This window comes from Narcine bancroftii, chromosome 9, assembly GCF_036971445.1.
Source record: "Narcine bancroftii isolate sNarBan1 chromosome 9, sNarBan1.hap1, whole genome shotgun sequence".
Taxonomy (NCBI): Eukaryota; Metazoa; Chordata; class Chondrichthyes; order Torpediniformes; family Narcinidae; genus Narcine; species Narcine bancroftii.
In genome coordinates, this window is record NC_091477.1 from 82,867,642 (window position 1) to 82,884,698 (window position 17,057).

General features: G+C 40.0%; 1 protein-coding gene across 1 annotated transcript in view; it reads right to left on the reverse strand.

The window, feature by feature from the left end:
• Positions 1 to 41: 41 nt before the first annotated feature.
• LOC138743006 (calcium-binding protein 39-like) overlaps positions 42 to 17,057 on the reverse strand; it is a 57,917-nt gene continuing 40,901 nt past the window's right edge. The window contains exons 3-4 of the mRNA XM_069897859.1: positions 5,747 to 5,911; positions 42 to 877 (exon numbers count right to left, since the gene is read on the reverse strand). Coding sequence (XP_069753960.1) covers positions 512 to 877; positions 5,747 to 5,911 — 531 coding nt within the window. The 3' untranslated portion in view covers positions 42 to 511. The remainder of the gene's footprint in view (positions 878 to 5,746; positions 5,912 to 17,057) is intronic.

Genomic DNA, 17,057 nt, shown 5'->3' on the forward strand with positions numbered 1-17,057 from the left:
AGCTCTGATTCATTGGCTCACGACTTGTCTCAGGCCTCCAGTCTTAAAAATACCCCTCTACCTTTTGTTTAACACAGTGGTTCTCAACCTTTTCCTTTCCACTCACATACCACTTTAAGTACTCCCTATGCCATAGATGCTCTGTAATTACTAAGGGATTACTTAAGTTGGTATGTGGGTAGAAATAAAAAGTTTGAAAACCACTATTTTAATCGTACCTAATTGACTCAATATGTGCACAGTTTCATAACTCCAAAGGAAATGGGCTAATGACACTTTCTCTCAAGCAAAAAATTTCAGTAACAATTGGGTCTAGAGCAGTGATTTTCAACTTTCCCTTCCCACTGACATACCACTTTAAGCAATCCTTTACTAATCAGAGCACTTACAGCATAGGGATTACTTAAAGTGGTATGTGAGTGGAAAGAAAAAGGTTGAGAACCATTTGTCTGTATCGGATTGGCTTTCTCGTTCTGGATCCTTTATGATCCAGCCTCTGAACAAGCCTACCTTATGGAACCATCGGAAAGGCCTTGATAAAGAACACATAGTTAACAATTGCTGTCCTGCCACAGAATCCATGCTGGTCAATGCAAGTGATACTTAGTCCAGATAATAAAGCGGAATCACTATATTTTGCCTGTTTGCAGGTTAATCCTTGCCAACTCTTCTGACTGGAATGAGAATTTGTTGCAAGAAAATTATTCAAAAACATCTGCAGCACATCTATTATGCATACAAAAAAATAGCTGACACACCCTTTAAGTAACATAAATAATATATTTTGCTGAGTACAGATGTATTCCACTGTGGGTGTACGTGTCCCAATCTGTCTTCTCAGAATATTGTTAAAAATCTGAGCCACATCTTTCTTGCCCTATGAATAATAAGAGAAAAAAAATTAGATACGAGTCCTGAACTGATGGGGGGGAAAAAAAAAATCAAGACTGGAGGTCATAGTTACTCCCTTGATACTGGACCATAATCACACTCAACTGTTGTGGATTCTGGCAGGCAACCAAAAGGCAGCATGGATGGAGGTATTAATTTAATAGTACATGTGGGTAACAAGAGGGTAACAAACACCCTCTTGTTACTAACAAACAAATTCTTAATTTCTTCACACACTGGCTTCCAACTTAATAAACTGCACTTTTAGATATGTACATTTTTCCACTAAATTATCTTACAAGGGGAAAGAAAAGACACCTCATCATCTAAAGCTACAAAATATACAGTGAAAAATACAAAGACCTGTAACTTAGAGGTGGACAAGCCATTGTCCTTTTAAATTTTCCATTTCAACTTTCTCCACTTACCTTTCTTCAACATCTCCTCAGCCACATTTACATTATTTGTCTGACACCAGGAACATTGAGGCTAATGCAAGGAAAAAAGGTATATGCCAATTATAGGCAGCTGGGTTTAAACAGATTCCTTGAATAGTACAAGGGATGCAATAATTCACTTAAGAGGGAAAGCACACGGAGAATCCTAAAAATACAAGTATAGTCCAAGCAAAAGGGTAACTAGAAAGAGAATAGGCCCCCTGAAGAACCAATATGGTCATCTGTGTGGAACCACAGCAGATTGGTGGAGTCTTGAATATTTTGCACCTGCATTCACTGTGGAGAATGCCATTGAAGCCAAGGAATGAAGGGAAAGGAGTACAAACTCTTGCAACACATACATGTTATATAAGTAATTTTGGATGTCTTAAAATACATAAAGATGGATAAAAACCCAGTATTTGATCAAAGTACATGCTTGGAATATTATGCAAAGGTAGGGAAGATAGTGCAGAAGTTCTAGTAGAGACAGTTGGTTCATTTCTAGCTATTTGGTGAGGTTCCACAAGAATGGAGGGTTGTTAATGTTGTGCCTTAATTTAAGTAGGACTGCAAGGACGAGTCAGGAAACAACAGGTCAGTGAGCCAAACATTAGTGGTGGGGAAGTGAATGGAGAAGATACTGAGGCAAGATCTGAAAGCATTTGAAAGACAAGGACTGATTAGGGACAGTCCATTCGATTTTGTGTGTGGGAAATTGTCTCACAAATTTTACTGAGTTTTTTTTGAAGATCTGACCAAGAGAATCGATAATGGCAGGGTAGTAGACATCGTAAACTTGGAGTTCATCAAAGCTTTTGACAAAGTCCAGCATGGTACACTATTCTGAAAGATTGAATCACATGGGATTGAGGTGGAGATGACCACTTGGATACAGAATTTGGCTTGATGGTAGGAGTTAGAGGATGGTAATGGAGCATTATTATTCGGATTGGAGGTCTATGGCCTGTGGTATGCTGCAGGATTGGTGTTGGCTCCACTGTTGTTTGTCATCCATATTAACAGCTTGGATGGTAATGTAGTTTGTGTGGCAAGTTGTGGATGATACCAAAATTTGTGGTATCGTAAACAATGAAGAGGTCATCCGAGATTACAAGAGAATCTAAATTAAAAGGAAAAATGGACCAAAGAATGAATGATGATACTTAACTCAGTACAAGTGTGAAGTATTGCATTTTGGTAGATTAAACCAGGGCAAGATGCAATACAAATGGTAGTACCTTGAAAGTGGTGACATGGGTAAACAGGATGATGAAGGCAATTTTTGGCATGCTTACCTTCATTGGTCAGGGAATTGGGTACAGGACCTCAATGTTGCAATAGTACAAGATATTGGTGACATCCCATTTAGAATATTGGGCATAGTTCTGGTCACTCAAGCTATAGAAAAAATGTAATTAAGCTGGAAATAGCACAGGAAAGATTCAAAGAATAATAGTGGGAATGGGGAATGAGTTATAGAGAAAGACTGGTTAGGCTGGGATTTTTCTCCTTGAATATAAGAGAGGGTTGAAGAGGTATACAAAATCATGACAGAATCTGTAAGGTAAATCCTGTAAAGTCCCTGATTTTATAGTATTTACCTTTGGGGACTGGTTGATGCTGGATAAGTAAATTTTCCAGTTGCTTGAAATTGCGTGTTGCATGACTGATGAATTAAAAGTTAAACGCACCAAATTAAAATTTTTGCATTTTTTACCTATTTATTTTTTGGGTTTTTTTTTGCTGGTTGCTTGAATTCCAGATAACAGGAGTTTTGCTGTTGTCAAAATCTTTCTTCCAAGGTAGGGGAATCTAAAACTTAAAAGGGATAGATTTAAGGCGAGACAGAAAGAGATTCGAGGAGCTGCCAGAGGAACTGGTGGAGATGTAATGTTTAAAAGACAGATACATAGGAAGGAATTGTTTGGAAAGATAGGAGTCATATGAAGGCAAATGGAACTAGATTAGAGGGGTAACTTGGTTAGCAAAAACAAGTTGAACTGAATGGCCTGTTTCTACACCATAAAACTGACCTCCCTTCCAAGACCTTTTGTCAGACCTCTCAACTCACCTCAATTCAACACTGGATCTGCTTTGTTGCCAAATTCCTCTGACACCATGTTAATCATATATCCAATGTACCTTTCAATGTTTACATCTAATGTCAATTGGTTTAATAAATTATCTTACACATTCCAAAATATCCACATCATTTCTCTCTTCAAATAACATGTTCACCATGTTAGTCTCCCCAGCAAATAGCAAGGCATTCATTTATTATTTGCTATTTTGTTTTCTCCAGCCAGCGTATTCATACAACTGAGTTCCTATGCGGTGTCAGTAAATTATTGTTCTACATTTCTTGATGTCGCTACACCTTCAGAAATATTTATCTTTGCTTCTTCAGAAACTTTTTCTTCACCTTTGTACTAATGAACTTTGTTTATAACTCCAAGATTACTCTGTTTGAATCATTCATATATGATTCATATGACTGTTGCAATATGGTTAGTTTTATTTCTGATGGACTCTATTGATCACCATTTTAAATGTTTTTCACATGTCACTGTGCCATGACTGCAAGTCTTTCAGTTTATTTTGCCTCCTGAAAGTCAATGCTCCCACTATCCTTCAAAATTCACTGTAATTAAAGTACAGGTACACAATCCTTTATCTGGAACCCTTGGGGGAGAGTGTGTTCCGAATTTTGGATTTTTCCGGATTTCAGAACAAAAGCCAGCTGCCCCAGATCTAAGCCCACCCGAATTGTGCTGCCGTATCCACCCCCTTCCAGTCGCGCTGGCATCTCTCCCACCCACTCGCCTGAATCATAATGCTCCCTCTCCCGCCTGCCCAAATCGCGCTGTCATCTCTCTCTCCTCCCCCCACCCAACTTAGTTGCGCTGCTGTCTCCCTCTCTCTCTCTCTTCCCCCCACCCCCCTCACCTGTATGAGCACCAGGAAAAAAGTGTCATTTTTTGGAGCTTTCTGGATATTAGATGTCCGGATAATGGATCGTGTACCTATATTTCTGAACATTCCTTAGTATCGGAGCATCTCGGCCAAAAGTTCCCAATGTGGTCTCTCCATTATGGCAGTGTTGCCTTCTTTGGTTGGACCACTAGCAGTGGGCAAGAAATGAGTCCTGAGTGCATTATCACCCACATCTATTTGGTCAAATCTTTGTCATTTAGTTTAGCTAGATTCTTCAATGATGAGATGCTACATCCTCATCTCACATCAGTCTATTTTTTCTACTTCCTTACCTGTTATCAGATAACTGAACAATCTGAATGCTTATGTTACCTGCTAATTCTCAAGAAATAGCAGGAATGATCATTTCAGCCCCTTGTGGCCTGCTGATCTTTTACCTCAGCACTGCTTTCCTGTATCATTCCATATTGCTGAATGCCTTTTATCTAAAAAAAACTAACAGAATAATATCTTGCTTATTGGGGGTCACAACATGAAGCAAAAGGACATCCTTAGCAAGTGAGAGATACCTTTTATCTAAAATGTTCAACTTAACGTTAGCTCAAAGTCATGCAAGCTGAAGTATTCAACATAATCTTACTGCTCTGAATAGTTGCCAGATGTCCAGTATCCTGACTGATTTGCATAATCTTCCATTTTTCTCCAGCTCAAAAATTGAATCCATACATATAATAGATTAGTGTTGTCAGGCTTTGGTGCAAAATTCCAAAGATTCAGACCTTTCAGAAGAAATTCCTCATCTTAAATCTCAATGCAAAAACTAGCTTCTTCCTAAATTATCTACTGAGAATATTCCACATTTAGGTCAAGAAAACATGAAGAAGATTGTTGAAATTCACATGGAACCAAATAGGGAATGTTGGTTGCTCTCATTGTTTTCATCACTAATGAATTGTACTACATTATATTTGGGGCATTGGGTTTTGCTTTCTAAAAAGAAAACTTGAATCAAAGCAAATTTAATCACACAATTAAAATAATAACCAACATTGGAGTTATTTTCCACCTTTTCCAAACTATTATGCAAGTATTTTAATATTTAATTGAGCTATTGGCTTGAAACCTTATATCAGTTGATAAAATATGCAAACCAAAAGCAGAAGTAGTTGAAACACTCAGCAGATTAGGGATTTATGACAGAGGGTCCCAGACCTGAAACACTTTCTCTTTCCATACATGCTGCCTGCACTGTTGAGTATTTCGAGCATTTTGCTTTAATTTTCAGATTTCCAGCACCCACGGTTTTTTTTGATTGTCATCTATTGTATAAATAAAACCGAAAGGATACAAAGCATTCCAGAAAAGGCACCCCAATTTGTACAATATTTGGTTTTGTCAAATTTGTCTGAGAAAATGTAATATATACATTTGTACATTTTAAAGAAAACTACTTTATTCCTGAATGCCATTTCTCTTCTCACCTCAAAGTCAATGAGTTGCAAATCTGCTATCAAAGTACTAAGAAGACCACTGTTGTACAGCTCCTGAGCAAGCTGTGCTACTGTTTCAGTTTGGGGTTCTTTCTCATTTGTTCCGTACAAGATTTCTTTCATGGCCACCAAATTCTTTGATACTTCTTCTGTTGCCTAATCAGAAAACAAAGACATTCTCTTATCAGCAGACATTTTCTTTAAAAATTGGCTATTTCTAAGAAATGCTTGTCAGTGGTGCACATAACATTCCTACTCCCAAAGAGCTTTACACCATTCCCAAGATTCTTCAAACAAAATTATTTTTGTTTTAAAACATACAAAATGTGTGCTCCATTTACTTGTTTTGTACAATTCACAAGAGATTAACTTGTACATCAATGGCACCTACTTGCAATTCAAATGCAGTAAGACATCAATTTGTCACTTGTCATGATGAGGATGAAAAAAACTGCTTGTAAGAGATAAACAGAAAAGGCAGCCAAGTTGTGTCAAAAACAAATTGGTGGCAACACTGAGCAAGTTATGCAAGATCTGTGGCACAGTGGAAGAGCCAGAGCTACTGCCTAACCATTCCATCTGTCCAATTTAAATCCTGATTTCAGGTACGATATGGAGTTTGAACATTCCACATGTGGCCACATAGATTTCCTCAGGGTGCTCTGGTTTACTTCTGCATCCCAAGGTGTGGAACTTCATTGGTTAATTGACTACAGTAAATTGACCTTAATATGTAGTTGAATGGTAGCGACTAAATGGATGGGAATATTGGGAGAATAAAAAGGTATTAATGTAGGATTAGTACAAATTGGTATTAAATGATCAACATGGATTCACCAGACTGAATGGCTTGTTTCTGTGATAGAGGACCCTATAACTAAAAAGAGCTAACATTTCAGGTCAATGACCGTATTTTTTTGATGAAAGATTAACCTGAAATATGAACTTACTTTGCATGGATGCTGTCCTGCCTGAGTGTCTCCAGTATTTTCCGACTTATTTTAGATTTCCAGCACCTATAATATTTTGCTTTTGAAAATATACTTGGTGCCTCTTAGCAATGCTATTAAGATGACAGAGGACACGATCTGGGTTTAATAATGACTAAATGCACAGGTGTCAGATTCAAGGTTCCTTTTAAGGTCATAAAAACAAGTGTACAATTTTACATCTTAAATGCACATACTTTCCAGGAAGGCAGAAGAGGTTTGGATTTTTTTTTTGTGCAGCCATAACTTCTTTTCCAAATCACAACCACTATCAATTGACTGAAATTAAAAAAAAAGTTATTGAAAAGTGAAGAACTTTAAAGTTAGGTTTGAAAATCATTCAAACACAGCATGGGTGTGCATTCCCCGAGAAGAGAAAGTTTAAAACTGGGGTTTAAAAGCACAGAACTGATAAAAACGGTAATATTTAGCATCACCTTCCCTATTGCAAGAGTGCCTCTTTGGCCATGGTATCTTCCTCACATATAGAGGCTTTAATCACAAAGTTGCAATTCATCTTAAATTGGTTTAAAATAGATGTTCTGGGCATGAATGTTTCCTTTTAACCATTCTCCAATAGCCCAGGACAGTATTTCTCAAATGGTGGTCCATTGGACTGTAACACACAATCTGCCAGTTCATTGTAGGTGGTCTACACCAATTATACATATTCAATGAACAAATATGTAAAACAACATTGCAAATTTGATGACAAAAATAAGTGGTTCTCAAAAAGAGCTTGCCACCAATACAAACTTGGAAAGGGATCCAACTCACCAGCCAACCCCAAGCTCGTGATCCAACAGTGTATTCTAATTGGTCCACAGTATGTGAAGGAATAATTAAGGTGGTCTGTGGGTGAAAAAGTTCAGAACCACTGCTTCTGGAGGCTCAATTTCCCTATGAGATTGTGCTCTGCCATTTGAAATGTACTGGTTCAGAAAACTCCCCATGGCTGACAATACCAACAATTATTCAAGGAGAGACATCTAAATTCTTGGTTACCAATGAAAACACAGTAGCTTTTTTCCTGCTGGTTTAGTGGAAACATTTAAAAGGAGACCAAAATTGAAAAGCTGAATAAACAAGCATATTTACTTTTTTTTGCACAAAGGAAACCATCGATTCAGAAAACATGCTTTCACAAGAAACTTTGAGATATCCAACAATCACCCATTTTTAAATACTTCACTTGCCATTTTCTAATCACTTCCTCAAAGTTGATTAGAACTCATCTCAAATGTTTTTATTTTGCTGCAAAAAGGAAATGATTCAATACAATACCCATTTAGTATTGTCTGGTTAGTCACCATGTCTGATGTTATCCCTCCAATACAATACCCATTTAGTATTGCCTGGTTAGTCACCATGTCTGGTGTTAATCCCTCCAGCTTCTCCTTACTCTCTAGAGTGTAAGAAATACACTGTGAAATGAAAAATGTGATTCTTGTAGAAACTATTGGATGGTTAATCCTTCCACAGAGATTTAAAAAGTAGAAGCAACCAAATCAACGCAATCCAACTAAATACAGAAGGTTCATTTTTCTAATCTGATTTTTGGCAAGAAAAAGAGCCTTTCATTAGTTCAAGCCATCCCAAAGGTACCATATAGCCAATTAAGTACACAAGGGTACCCTCCAATGTAATTTAATGTAGAAAATGAGCAATGCAGACAACGTGCAGTCAAGCTGTACCTTGCAACTAAAGAAACCACAATTAATTTTAAAGTGTTGGTTAAGGGATAAATATTGGCCAGTTACCAAAATTTCCCTTCACTTCATTGAAGAATACAACTGGATCATGAGTGTCCACTTGAGACACGAGTTGGTCATATAGCACAGATCCTTTGGCTCACTCTCCCATGCTGAACACCAAGTATCTATCCATATTAATTCCACTTCCCAAGAGGTGCACCAAAGAAAAGGTACAAGGACTGCCTAAAGAAATCTCTTGGTGCCTGCCACATTGACCACCGCCAGTGGGCTGATAAAGCCTCAAACCGTGCATCTTGGCGCCTCACAGTTTGGCGGGCAGCAACCTCCTTTGAAGAAGACCGCAGAGCCCACCTCACTGACAAAAGGCAAAGGAGGAAAAACCCAACACCCAACCCCAACCAACCAATTTTCCCTTGCAACCGCTGCAATCGTGTCTGCCTGTCCCGCATCGGACTTGTCAGCCACAAACGAGCCTGCAGCTGACGTGGACTTTTTACCCCCTCCATAAATCTTCGTCCGCAAAGCCAAGCCAAAGAAGAAGATCAAGTAATACTGTAGTTATCACTCTGCCTCGCCTTCAGAGATGCTTCCCTTGTGGATGAAAAATTTCTTCAGTAGCGAGTGCTTGAATCTGCAATGTCTTGCTCAAGCAACTGTATTATCTGAGTCAAGATAGAGGCCAGTTTGATGGAAAATTACTTTCATGTTTAAAGTAATGCACTATTTTTGCTGTCAGAGATAAATAACTGAAGTTCAATCAAATATCCAAAAAAATTTAGGTTACGCTTAACTTGTTCAATAATTGCCATTAATTGTCACAATCATATTTAGTTATTCCAGATCTAAAAGGTCAAGAAAGTGAACTGAATATTGTTTCCTTTAATGTGTAAAGGTCTTTTCAGATTGCAGATCCACAAGTCTCAGGATTTGCATCATTTCTCTCCCCATCAATGCAGAGGTACCAATTTTGCATCAATTTTGTGTAAGCAGGTTGTGTAAGTGCAAGAAGGTGTACTAGAAATTATTAGAGGACGTGTACAATTTCATTCAGACTGTTAGAAATGTACTGTGAATGTTATCAACTGATTATGTTCAAAGTAGTTTTTGTGTGAATGATATAGGAAATTTGAGACCATTTCATCAAATATACAGTTTTGATAAAATATTTGTACTAAAGTTTTGCAAGAGCCAAAGATTACGAAGGCAAATTTTAAACCCAAAAGGGTACGAGTTAAGGGCAAAAAGGAAAAAAAATCGTAAACCTGGAACCCTCTCAATGAAATATGTATTTTTGTTTTAAAAACATGCTTCTGTGGCAGCACACATCCAGACGCAGGTGAACCAGCTCCGTGCTGTTACAGCCACGGCAGCGGACCAGTCATGTCAAGATGTCACCGTCAGGCGCTTCTTCACCTGTGCTCAAACGGGCCTCATACATGCACTCGGCTGCATTGTGATGTCACTGCCCATCTAATAAGGCACAGCGCAGGCTTTTCAAAAATAAACCACTGGAAGTGCAAGCAACTAACAGTGTGTAGTCTCCTCATTTCACTTCCTTTAGTAGCTACAGCTACAACTGGTGACCCCAACGAGCCCAGATGATTCTGGACTCTACACCATGGGCACTGCAGCAGTCAATGCAGTGGCTATGAAATTGCCAACCTTCTGCATGCTTTGCCCACGCACTGGGTTCGGGCAAGCAGAAGCGCAATTTCACCTTGGGTCATAAAGACCACAACCCGCATGGTGCCAGAGAGGTTCGTATGGCACAGTCTGAGGAAGCAAGTTGCCCAACTGGCCCGAAATTGCACCCAGCGTCAGACCTCCAAGGTCCACCGACATGTCAAGACCCATGTCCATTAGTTCAACCCTCCAAAAAGGCATTTTGAGCATATACATGTCAATATCATGGGTCCGCTATCCATCTCTCAGGACGCCCGGTACCTGCTATCTGTGGTAGATTACACCACAAGATGGCCAGAACCCATCCCGCTAAAAGACACTTCCATTGATTCCTGCACCAGGGCAGTGCCCATGCATTGGATTGCGAGGTTTGGGATACAAGCTCATATTACCACTGACAGAAGGACAGAGTTTACATCAGCACTGTGGACACAGCTAGCAACTCTCCTGGGCATTAAGCTGCATCACACCACCACCTACCACCCACAATCCAATGCCCTCGTAGAATACTTCCACACCTTGAAGTCAGCTCTTATGGCCCATTTAACCATCCCCAGCTGGGTGAATGAGCTCCCTTGGGTCCTTCTGGCCATCCAAACTGCATCCAAAGAGGACCAGAAGGCTTTCTCCATAGAATTGGTGTACAGCGCCCCATTAATCCTGTCAGGTTACTTCTTCCCACCGACCCAAGAAAGAGACACGGAGGGGAGAACAATGCTGCAGAAACTACGGGACAGGTTAGCCTCCTTTGCACCCCCCCCCCCCCCCATACCACGGGCGCCAGCCCGTGTCCATTCCTCATTAACCACAGACTTTGTTTTTGCCCGCTACGGACACCATTCTGCCCCCCCCCTCCAATGACCTCATGAGGGCTGTACAAAGTCCTATGCAGCACAGGTAAAACTTTCACGCTGGACATTTGGGGTAGGGAGGAACTGTTCACAGCTGACTGGCTGAAGCCAGTCGGTCATGCCAGCGCAACTCAAGCACTGGGGATGACCTCCCAAAGGTTCAGCCCCACTGTGCTCAGGGGTAATGCAATGCTAGTGCTGGTCCTGGGGAGGGCTGTGTGATGACACAGGTAAACCAGCTCTGCACGGTTATGGCCACGGCAGCGAAGCAGCCACATCAAGATGGCGCCGCCTATCGCATCTTCCTCCATGTTCAAACAGGCCGCACATGCACATTCGGCTGCGTTGTGACGTCACCACCCATGCATGGGCGGGACTTACAGACCACCTTATAAAGCGCAGCACGGGGTTTTCAAAAATAAACCTTTGGAAGTACAAGCGACTTACGGTGTGTAGTTTCATCATTTCACTTCTCTTTTTAAGCTACCACTACACTTCCTTGAATCGTGTGTTATCAATGCATTCCCTAATTCATGGAACGTTTCAAGCCCTTACTTTAGCTGCTTCATCTCTGTTTCAGATGTTTGGAAATAATTCATTCATTATAGTTTACAAGACCACAAAAATTCTTCATGAGTCACTTGAATCTTTATGAAATACAAGTCCGGGAGGGGAAAGATAACTTTAAGTTGTTTTGGCTTGAGTGGGCATTCCTAAACTGCAGGTGAGTCACTACAGAGGAACAATTGAGTTTTTAGGTTTAAGCCCAATACATCAAGTTCAAATTTATTGTCAGAGTACATAGATGACATCACATACAACCCTGAGATTCATGTTCCTGCAGGCCAGGCAGAATTTCTACTTAATGGTAGTGCAACAGTATTCATGCAAGACAAATTAAAATTGTTTCAATGTCTCCTGATGTATCAATCATGAACGGATTTTAAATAAAAATCAGCTCAACGGTACCCAATTTTAGTGTTCAAATTTTACAGCCATACAAACTATATGCATAATTACTCTCAACAACATCCATAATTTGCTGAAGAAACATCCACTGGCAAAGAATAATTATAATAACTTTAAATACAGATAACTAATATTTTGGTAGGATGGTTCTTGTATCTTAATGAACGAGAGCAAACAGATGTTTAATCTTCATATGCCTGTGAATTAATGTGCCTGTTTAACAAGGTTTCAAGCAAGCTTAGACAAATTAAAGGTCTTTCAACAGGAATCCCAACAATTATAAACAACAATTAAATGCCTCTTTGCTAACATTACATATTCATTTGCTTCTTATGAAATCCAAACTGCACTAAAAGTTTTAGACCACAACTCCTTCACAGATTCCTTCTATTTCACATAATAGAATTCAATTTTAAGGTGCACAGGGCAGTTATTATTTTCTGGATCAACTATGCTAATAAATTTGAACGCCCTTATTGGGTAGATTTGGAATTGAATTCCGCACAGAGGTATTCACTAGCCACTTTATTCAGAGCAGCTCTTCCTTTTACACTATCCAAGATTAGCAGGCATATTTTCAACCAAATACTTAAACATACATTACGGATTTGGTTTCAATTTCAGTAGTTTTATTTAAACTTGAAATGTTTTATTTTATCTAGTACTATTTATCTTAATTACTTTTTTCAACTGTCTATAATTGATCAAGCCTTCTCTTTTTGGAAGGTTAAAGAAATTGTTTCTTTTTCAGATTTGTTCATAGATGGTAGCTTAATGTCCTTTGAACAATTATCCAATAAATATATACCCAAGTCACATTTTTTAAGATACTTGCAAATACTTTACTGCTTAACTTTCCAGCATTGTACAGACCCGATCTGATTGATACATTTTTTTCATTTGAACTTTTCTCATAAGTATTTAATTGGTAACTTTTATTCAAGTTATTAAGATTGCAATCAAATTCTAATAACAAAATTAAAAGGGCCTGGGAAGAGGAAATTCAGTTACATCTTCCAGAGGAATCATGGGATAAGACTTTTGTATTGGTTAATACCTCTTCAATATGTGCTCGTCATTCTTTGATTAATTATAAAGTGGTACATCAGGCACATCAGTTGAAAGACAAATTGGCCCGTATTTTTTCTAACATTAGTCCTATTTGAGATAGATGTAAATCAGAAGTGGCTTCTCTAACTCATATGTTTTGGTCATGCCCTATGTTGGAGAGGTATTGAATAGATATTTTTAAGACTTTGTCAGCTATACTAGATATTAGTTTGCAACCTAACCCTTTGACTGCTCTTTTTGGAATTATAGTTTCAGAAGTGGGATGAGTTCCCACTTCCACAGATTGGGTTGTAGCCTTTGTTGGTTAAAAGAGCTATTTTATTTAAATGGACAGATTCTAATCCACCTACTTTGACTCAATGGTTCTCACAAATTATGTCATGTTTAAGTTTTGAAAAAATTAGGTGTTGTACATTTGATACTTCTGTTAAATTTGAAGGCAGTCCTTGTAGAGGTACAAGGACTGCCTAAAGAAATCTCTTGGTGCCTGCCACATTGACCACCGCCAGTGGGCTGAAATCACCTCAAACCGTGCATCTTGGCGCCTCACAGTTCGGCGGGCAGCAACCTCCTTTGAAGAAGACCGCAGAGCCCACCTCATTGACAAAAGACAAAGGAGGAAAAACCCAACACCCAACCCCAACCCACCAATTTTCCCTTGCAACTGCGTCTGCCTGTCCTGCATCGACTTGTCAGCCACAAACGAGCCTGCAGCTGACGTGGACAATTACCCCTCCATAAATCTTCGTCCGCGAAGCCAAGCCAAAGAAGATAAATTTGAAGAGACTTGGTGACCTTTTATAAATTATATCCACATGACTTAGTTAGTATAACTATTTTCCTTTCTGGAATATATTTAATTTTATTTATTTTCTCTTTGTTGGTGAAGACCAGGAGATTAATTTTTATTAATAAAATCTCAGGATAGGCTGCCCAGTCTCTTTTCTCTTCGACTAGGTGGGGTTTCCTACAATAAAAATTATTCATTTTTTTTGAAGATTTCAGTTTGAGGAGATGAGAACATATTCACTAATTGTGGTGTAATGCAATATGTTCTATCATATTGATGTCATATAGTGATATTTGTTTTCCTCCTTGATGATGTACTCCTATTCGCATTATGCATTGTTTACCTATAATATGATTAATAAAGAGATTGAAAAAAGTGCACAGGACAAAGCTCCTAAAACCTTGAGTCTGTCCTTCACACAAAGCCCAGGTTAACCTAAAAATTGCCATAGCTGGGTATTCCACTACAAATAATTCAGTCTTGTCACCCAAAGTCTTTCTACCATCATCAAGGCACACAGAATACCTTTAGCTTGTCAAAACATTCAAGTTATCCAAGAGGAAGCATCTTGATCAACTGCCTCCCACTGGACCAAAATGGTAGTATGTACCATCTCCAAAATGAATTACAATTACTGGTCACAGAGATGTTTTTGAAGCAGCCATGACCTAAAGTTTTTAACCAGTTAGAAGCACAAAGACAGCATGTGTATTCCAACTCTAGCATCAACAGGTTTCACATCAAATTGTGCTCCGCCCTGATCATCACAGATTATAAGTGCTAGATTTCTCAACATTCAGTGAGGAGGTCTTCCTCTGGTAATGTGATGTCAATTGTGCAAATCCAATTTAAGGTTAACCAGTGTGGTTCATAATGCTGCCATGTCCAATTTGTGAGGGTAACGTTCTGACATGCTGTTTAGTTTGTTCATGGATACCATACTCATAATCAGAACTCAGAACTGCGATGCGGGACAGGCAGACACGGTTGCAGGGGAAAATTGGTTGGTTGGGGTTGGGTGTTGGGTTTTTCCTCCTTTGTCTTTTTTCAGTGAGGTGGGCTCTGCGGTCTTCTTGAAAGGAGGTTGCTGCCCGCCGAACTGTGAGGCCCCAAGATGCACGGTTTGAGGCGATATCAGCCCACTGGCGGTGGTCAATGTGGCAGGCACCAAGAGATTTCTTTAGGCAGTCCTTGTACCTCTTCTTTGGTGCACCTCTGTCACGGTGGCCAGTGGAGAGCTCGCCATATAACACGATCTTGGGAAGGCGATGGTCCTCCATTCTGGAGACGTGACCTACCCAGCGCAGTTGGATCTTCAGCAGCGTGGATTCGATGCTCTCGGCCTCTGCCATCTCGAGTATTTCGATGTTATGGGTGAATCCGCTCCAATAATGTTGAGGATGGAGCGGAGACAACGCTGGTGGAAGCGTTCTAGGAGCCGTAGGTGATGTCGGTAGAGGACCCATGATTCGGAGCCGAACAGGAGTGTGGGTATGACAACGGCTCTGTATTCGCTAATCTTTGTGAGGTTTTTCAGTTGGTTGTTTTTCCAGACTCTTTTGTGTAGTCTTCCAAGGGCGCTATTTGCCGTGGCGAGTCTGTTGTCTATCTCGTTGTCGATCCTTGCATCCGATGAAATGGTGCAGCCGAGATAGGTAAACTGGTTGACCGTTTTGAGTTTTGTGTGCCCGATGGAGATGTGGGGTTGCTAGTAGTCATGGTGGGGAGCTGGCTGATGGAGGACCTCAGTTTTCTTCAGGCTGACTTCCAGGCCAAATATTTTGGAAGTTTCCGCAAAACAGGACGTCAAGCGCTGAAGAGCTGGCTCTGAATGGGCAACTAAAGCGGCATCGTCTGCAAAGAGTAGTTCACGGACAAGTTGCTCGTGTCTTGGTGTGAGCTTGCAGGCGCCTCAGATTGAAGAGACTGCCATCCGTGCGGTACCGGATGTAAACAGCGTCTTCATTGTTGAGGTCTTTCATGGCTTGGTTCAGCATCATGCTGAAGAAGATTGACAGGCAGTAATTATGACAGGCAGTAATATATATAAAGAATTTTAATTCATGCCACCAATGACATGTTGTTCATGAGTGATTCCTTTCCTAAAGGAAAGAGTTTGAATACTTCAAAGAAAGCAAAAATTATGCTATTTACACAGCCCTTTTATTCCAGGACATTTGCTCCTCTTCAACGGAGCACTTGATGTCTAAAAAGCACCGAGATGGAGGGGGTGGGGTGGTCATTCCAGTCCCAGCATTTTTCGACAGTAGACCTAGTAACAATTCTGGAATGGTTTAGCCCATCTCAGATGTCTATACATGCTCCTATAAATGTATAAGTCTCAAATGAGCTGTATGTGAAATGACCAAGATGGAATATAGGGTGGGGGTGGGTGATTCCAGTCCTGCATTATACCGGTAGCAGACCTAGTAACAGTCCCGGAATGATTCAGCCCATCGCGCATGTCTATGGATGCTCCCATAAATGCAAAAGTCTGAAATGAGGTGTAGATGAAATGAGCTGGTGGTCAAATAGTGATGCATCCTCTACTAGACTCACCGTTTCATTAGTGGGTGAAGCATTGATGTGTTGTTGGGAGGATAATAAGAGATGATTTAATTCATGCACATAATTCATGGTTTTGACAGGATAGAAGAGGGGTGCTGTTGGTTTTTCAAAAGAGGGCTTGATCATTCATGAATAAGATTAAAAAATGCATCAGAGGGTACTGAATCTGGGACTCTACAGGAGGAGGGTGTGAACGCTCAGTTGCTGAATGTATTCAAGATAGTCACTGACAGACCTTCAGATATTAAGAGAGAGGTGATTAGTGTAAGGGAGTGGCATTGTGATAAAAGATCAGCCCCCACACTGATCCCACTGCCCCTCTCTCAGCTGTCCGCAGGTGTCTCTCGTCAACTTGTGCTGTGAAGCAAGCTGGTCTGTGGGTTTGTCCTCAGTTTGAACAGTCTGAAGCCCACCGTCCTGCTCCCCCGACAGCCTGCCACCAGCCCCCAATGATAGATAGCAGTGAATAGTAAGAGATTACTTAAGGTGGTATGTGAGTGGAAAGAAAAAATTTGAAATCCATTTTCCCACATTCTTTTATAAATTGTGCACATATTTTTCCATAATCTTATAAAATGCACAGTGTTTTATTTCTGCTTCCATTTTACACACTCTTCTATTATTTGTTGTGTGTTAACAAAAGTAACGTTCGATTGCAAAACCTTA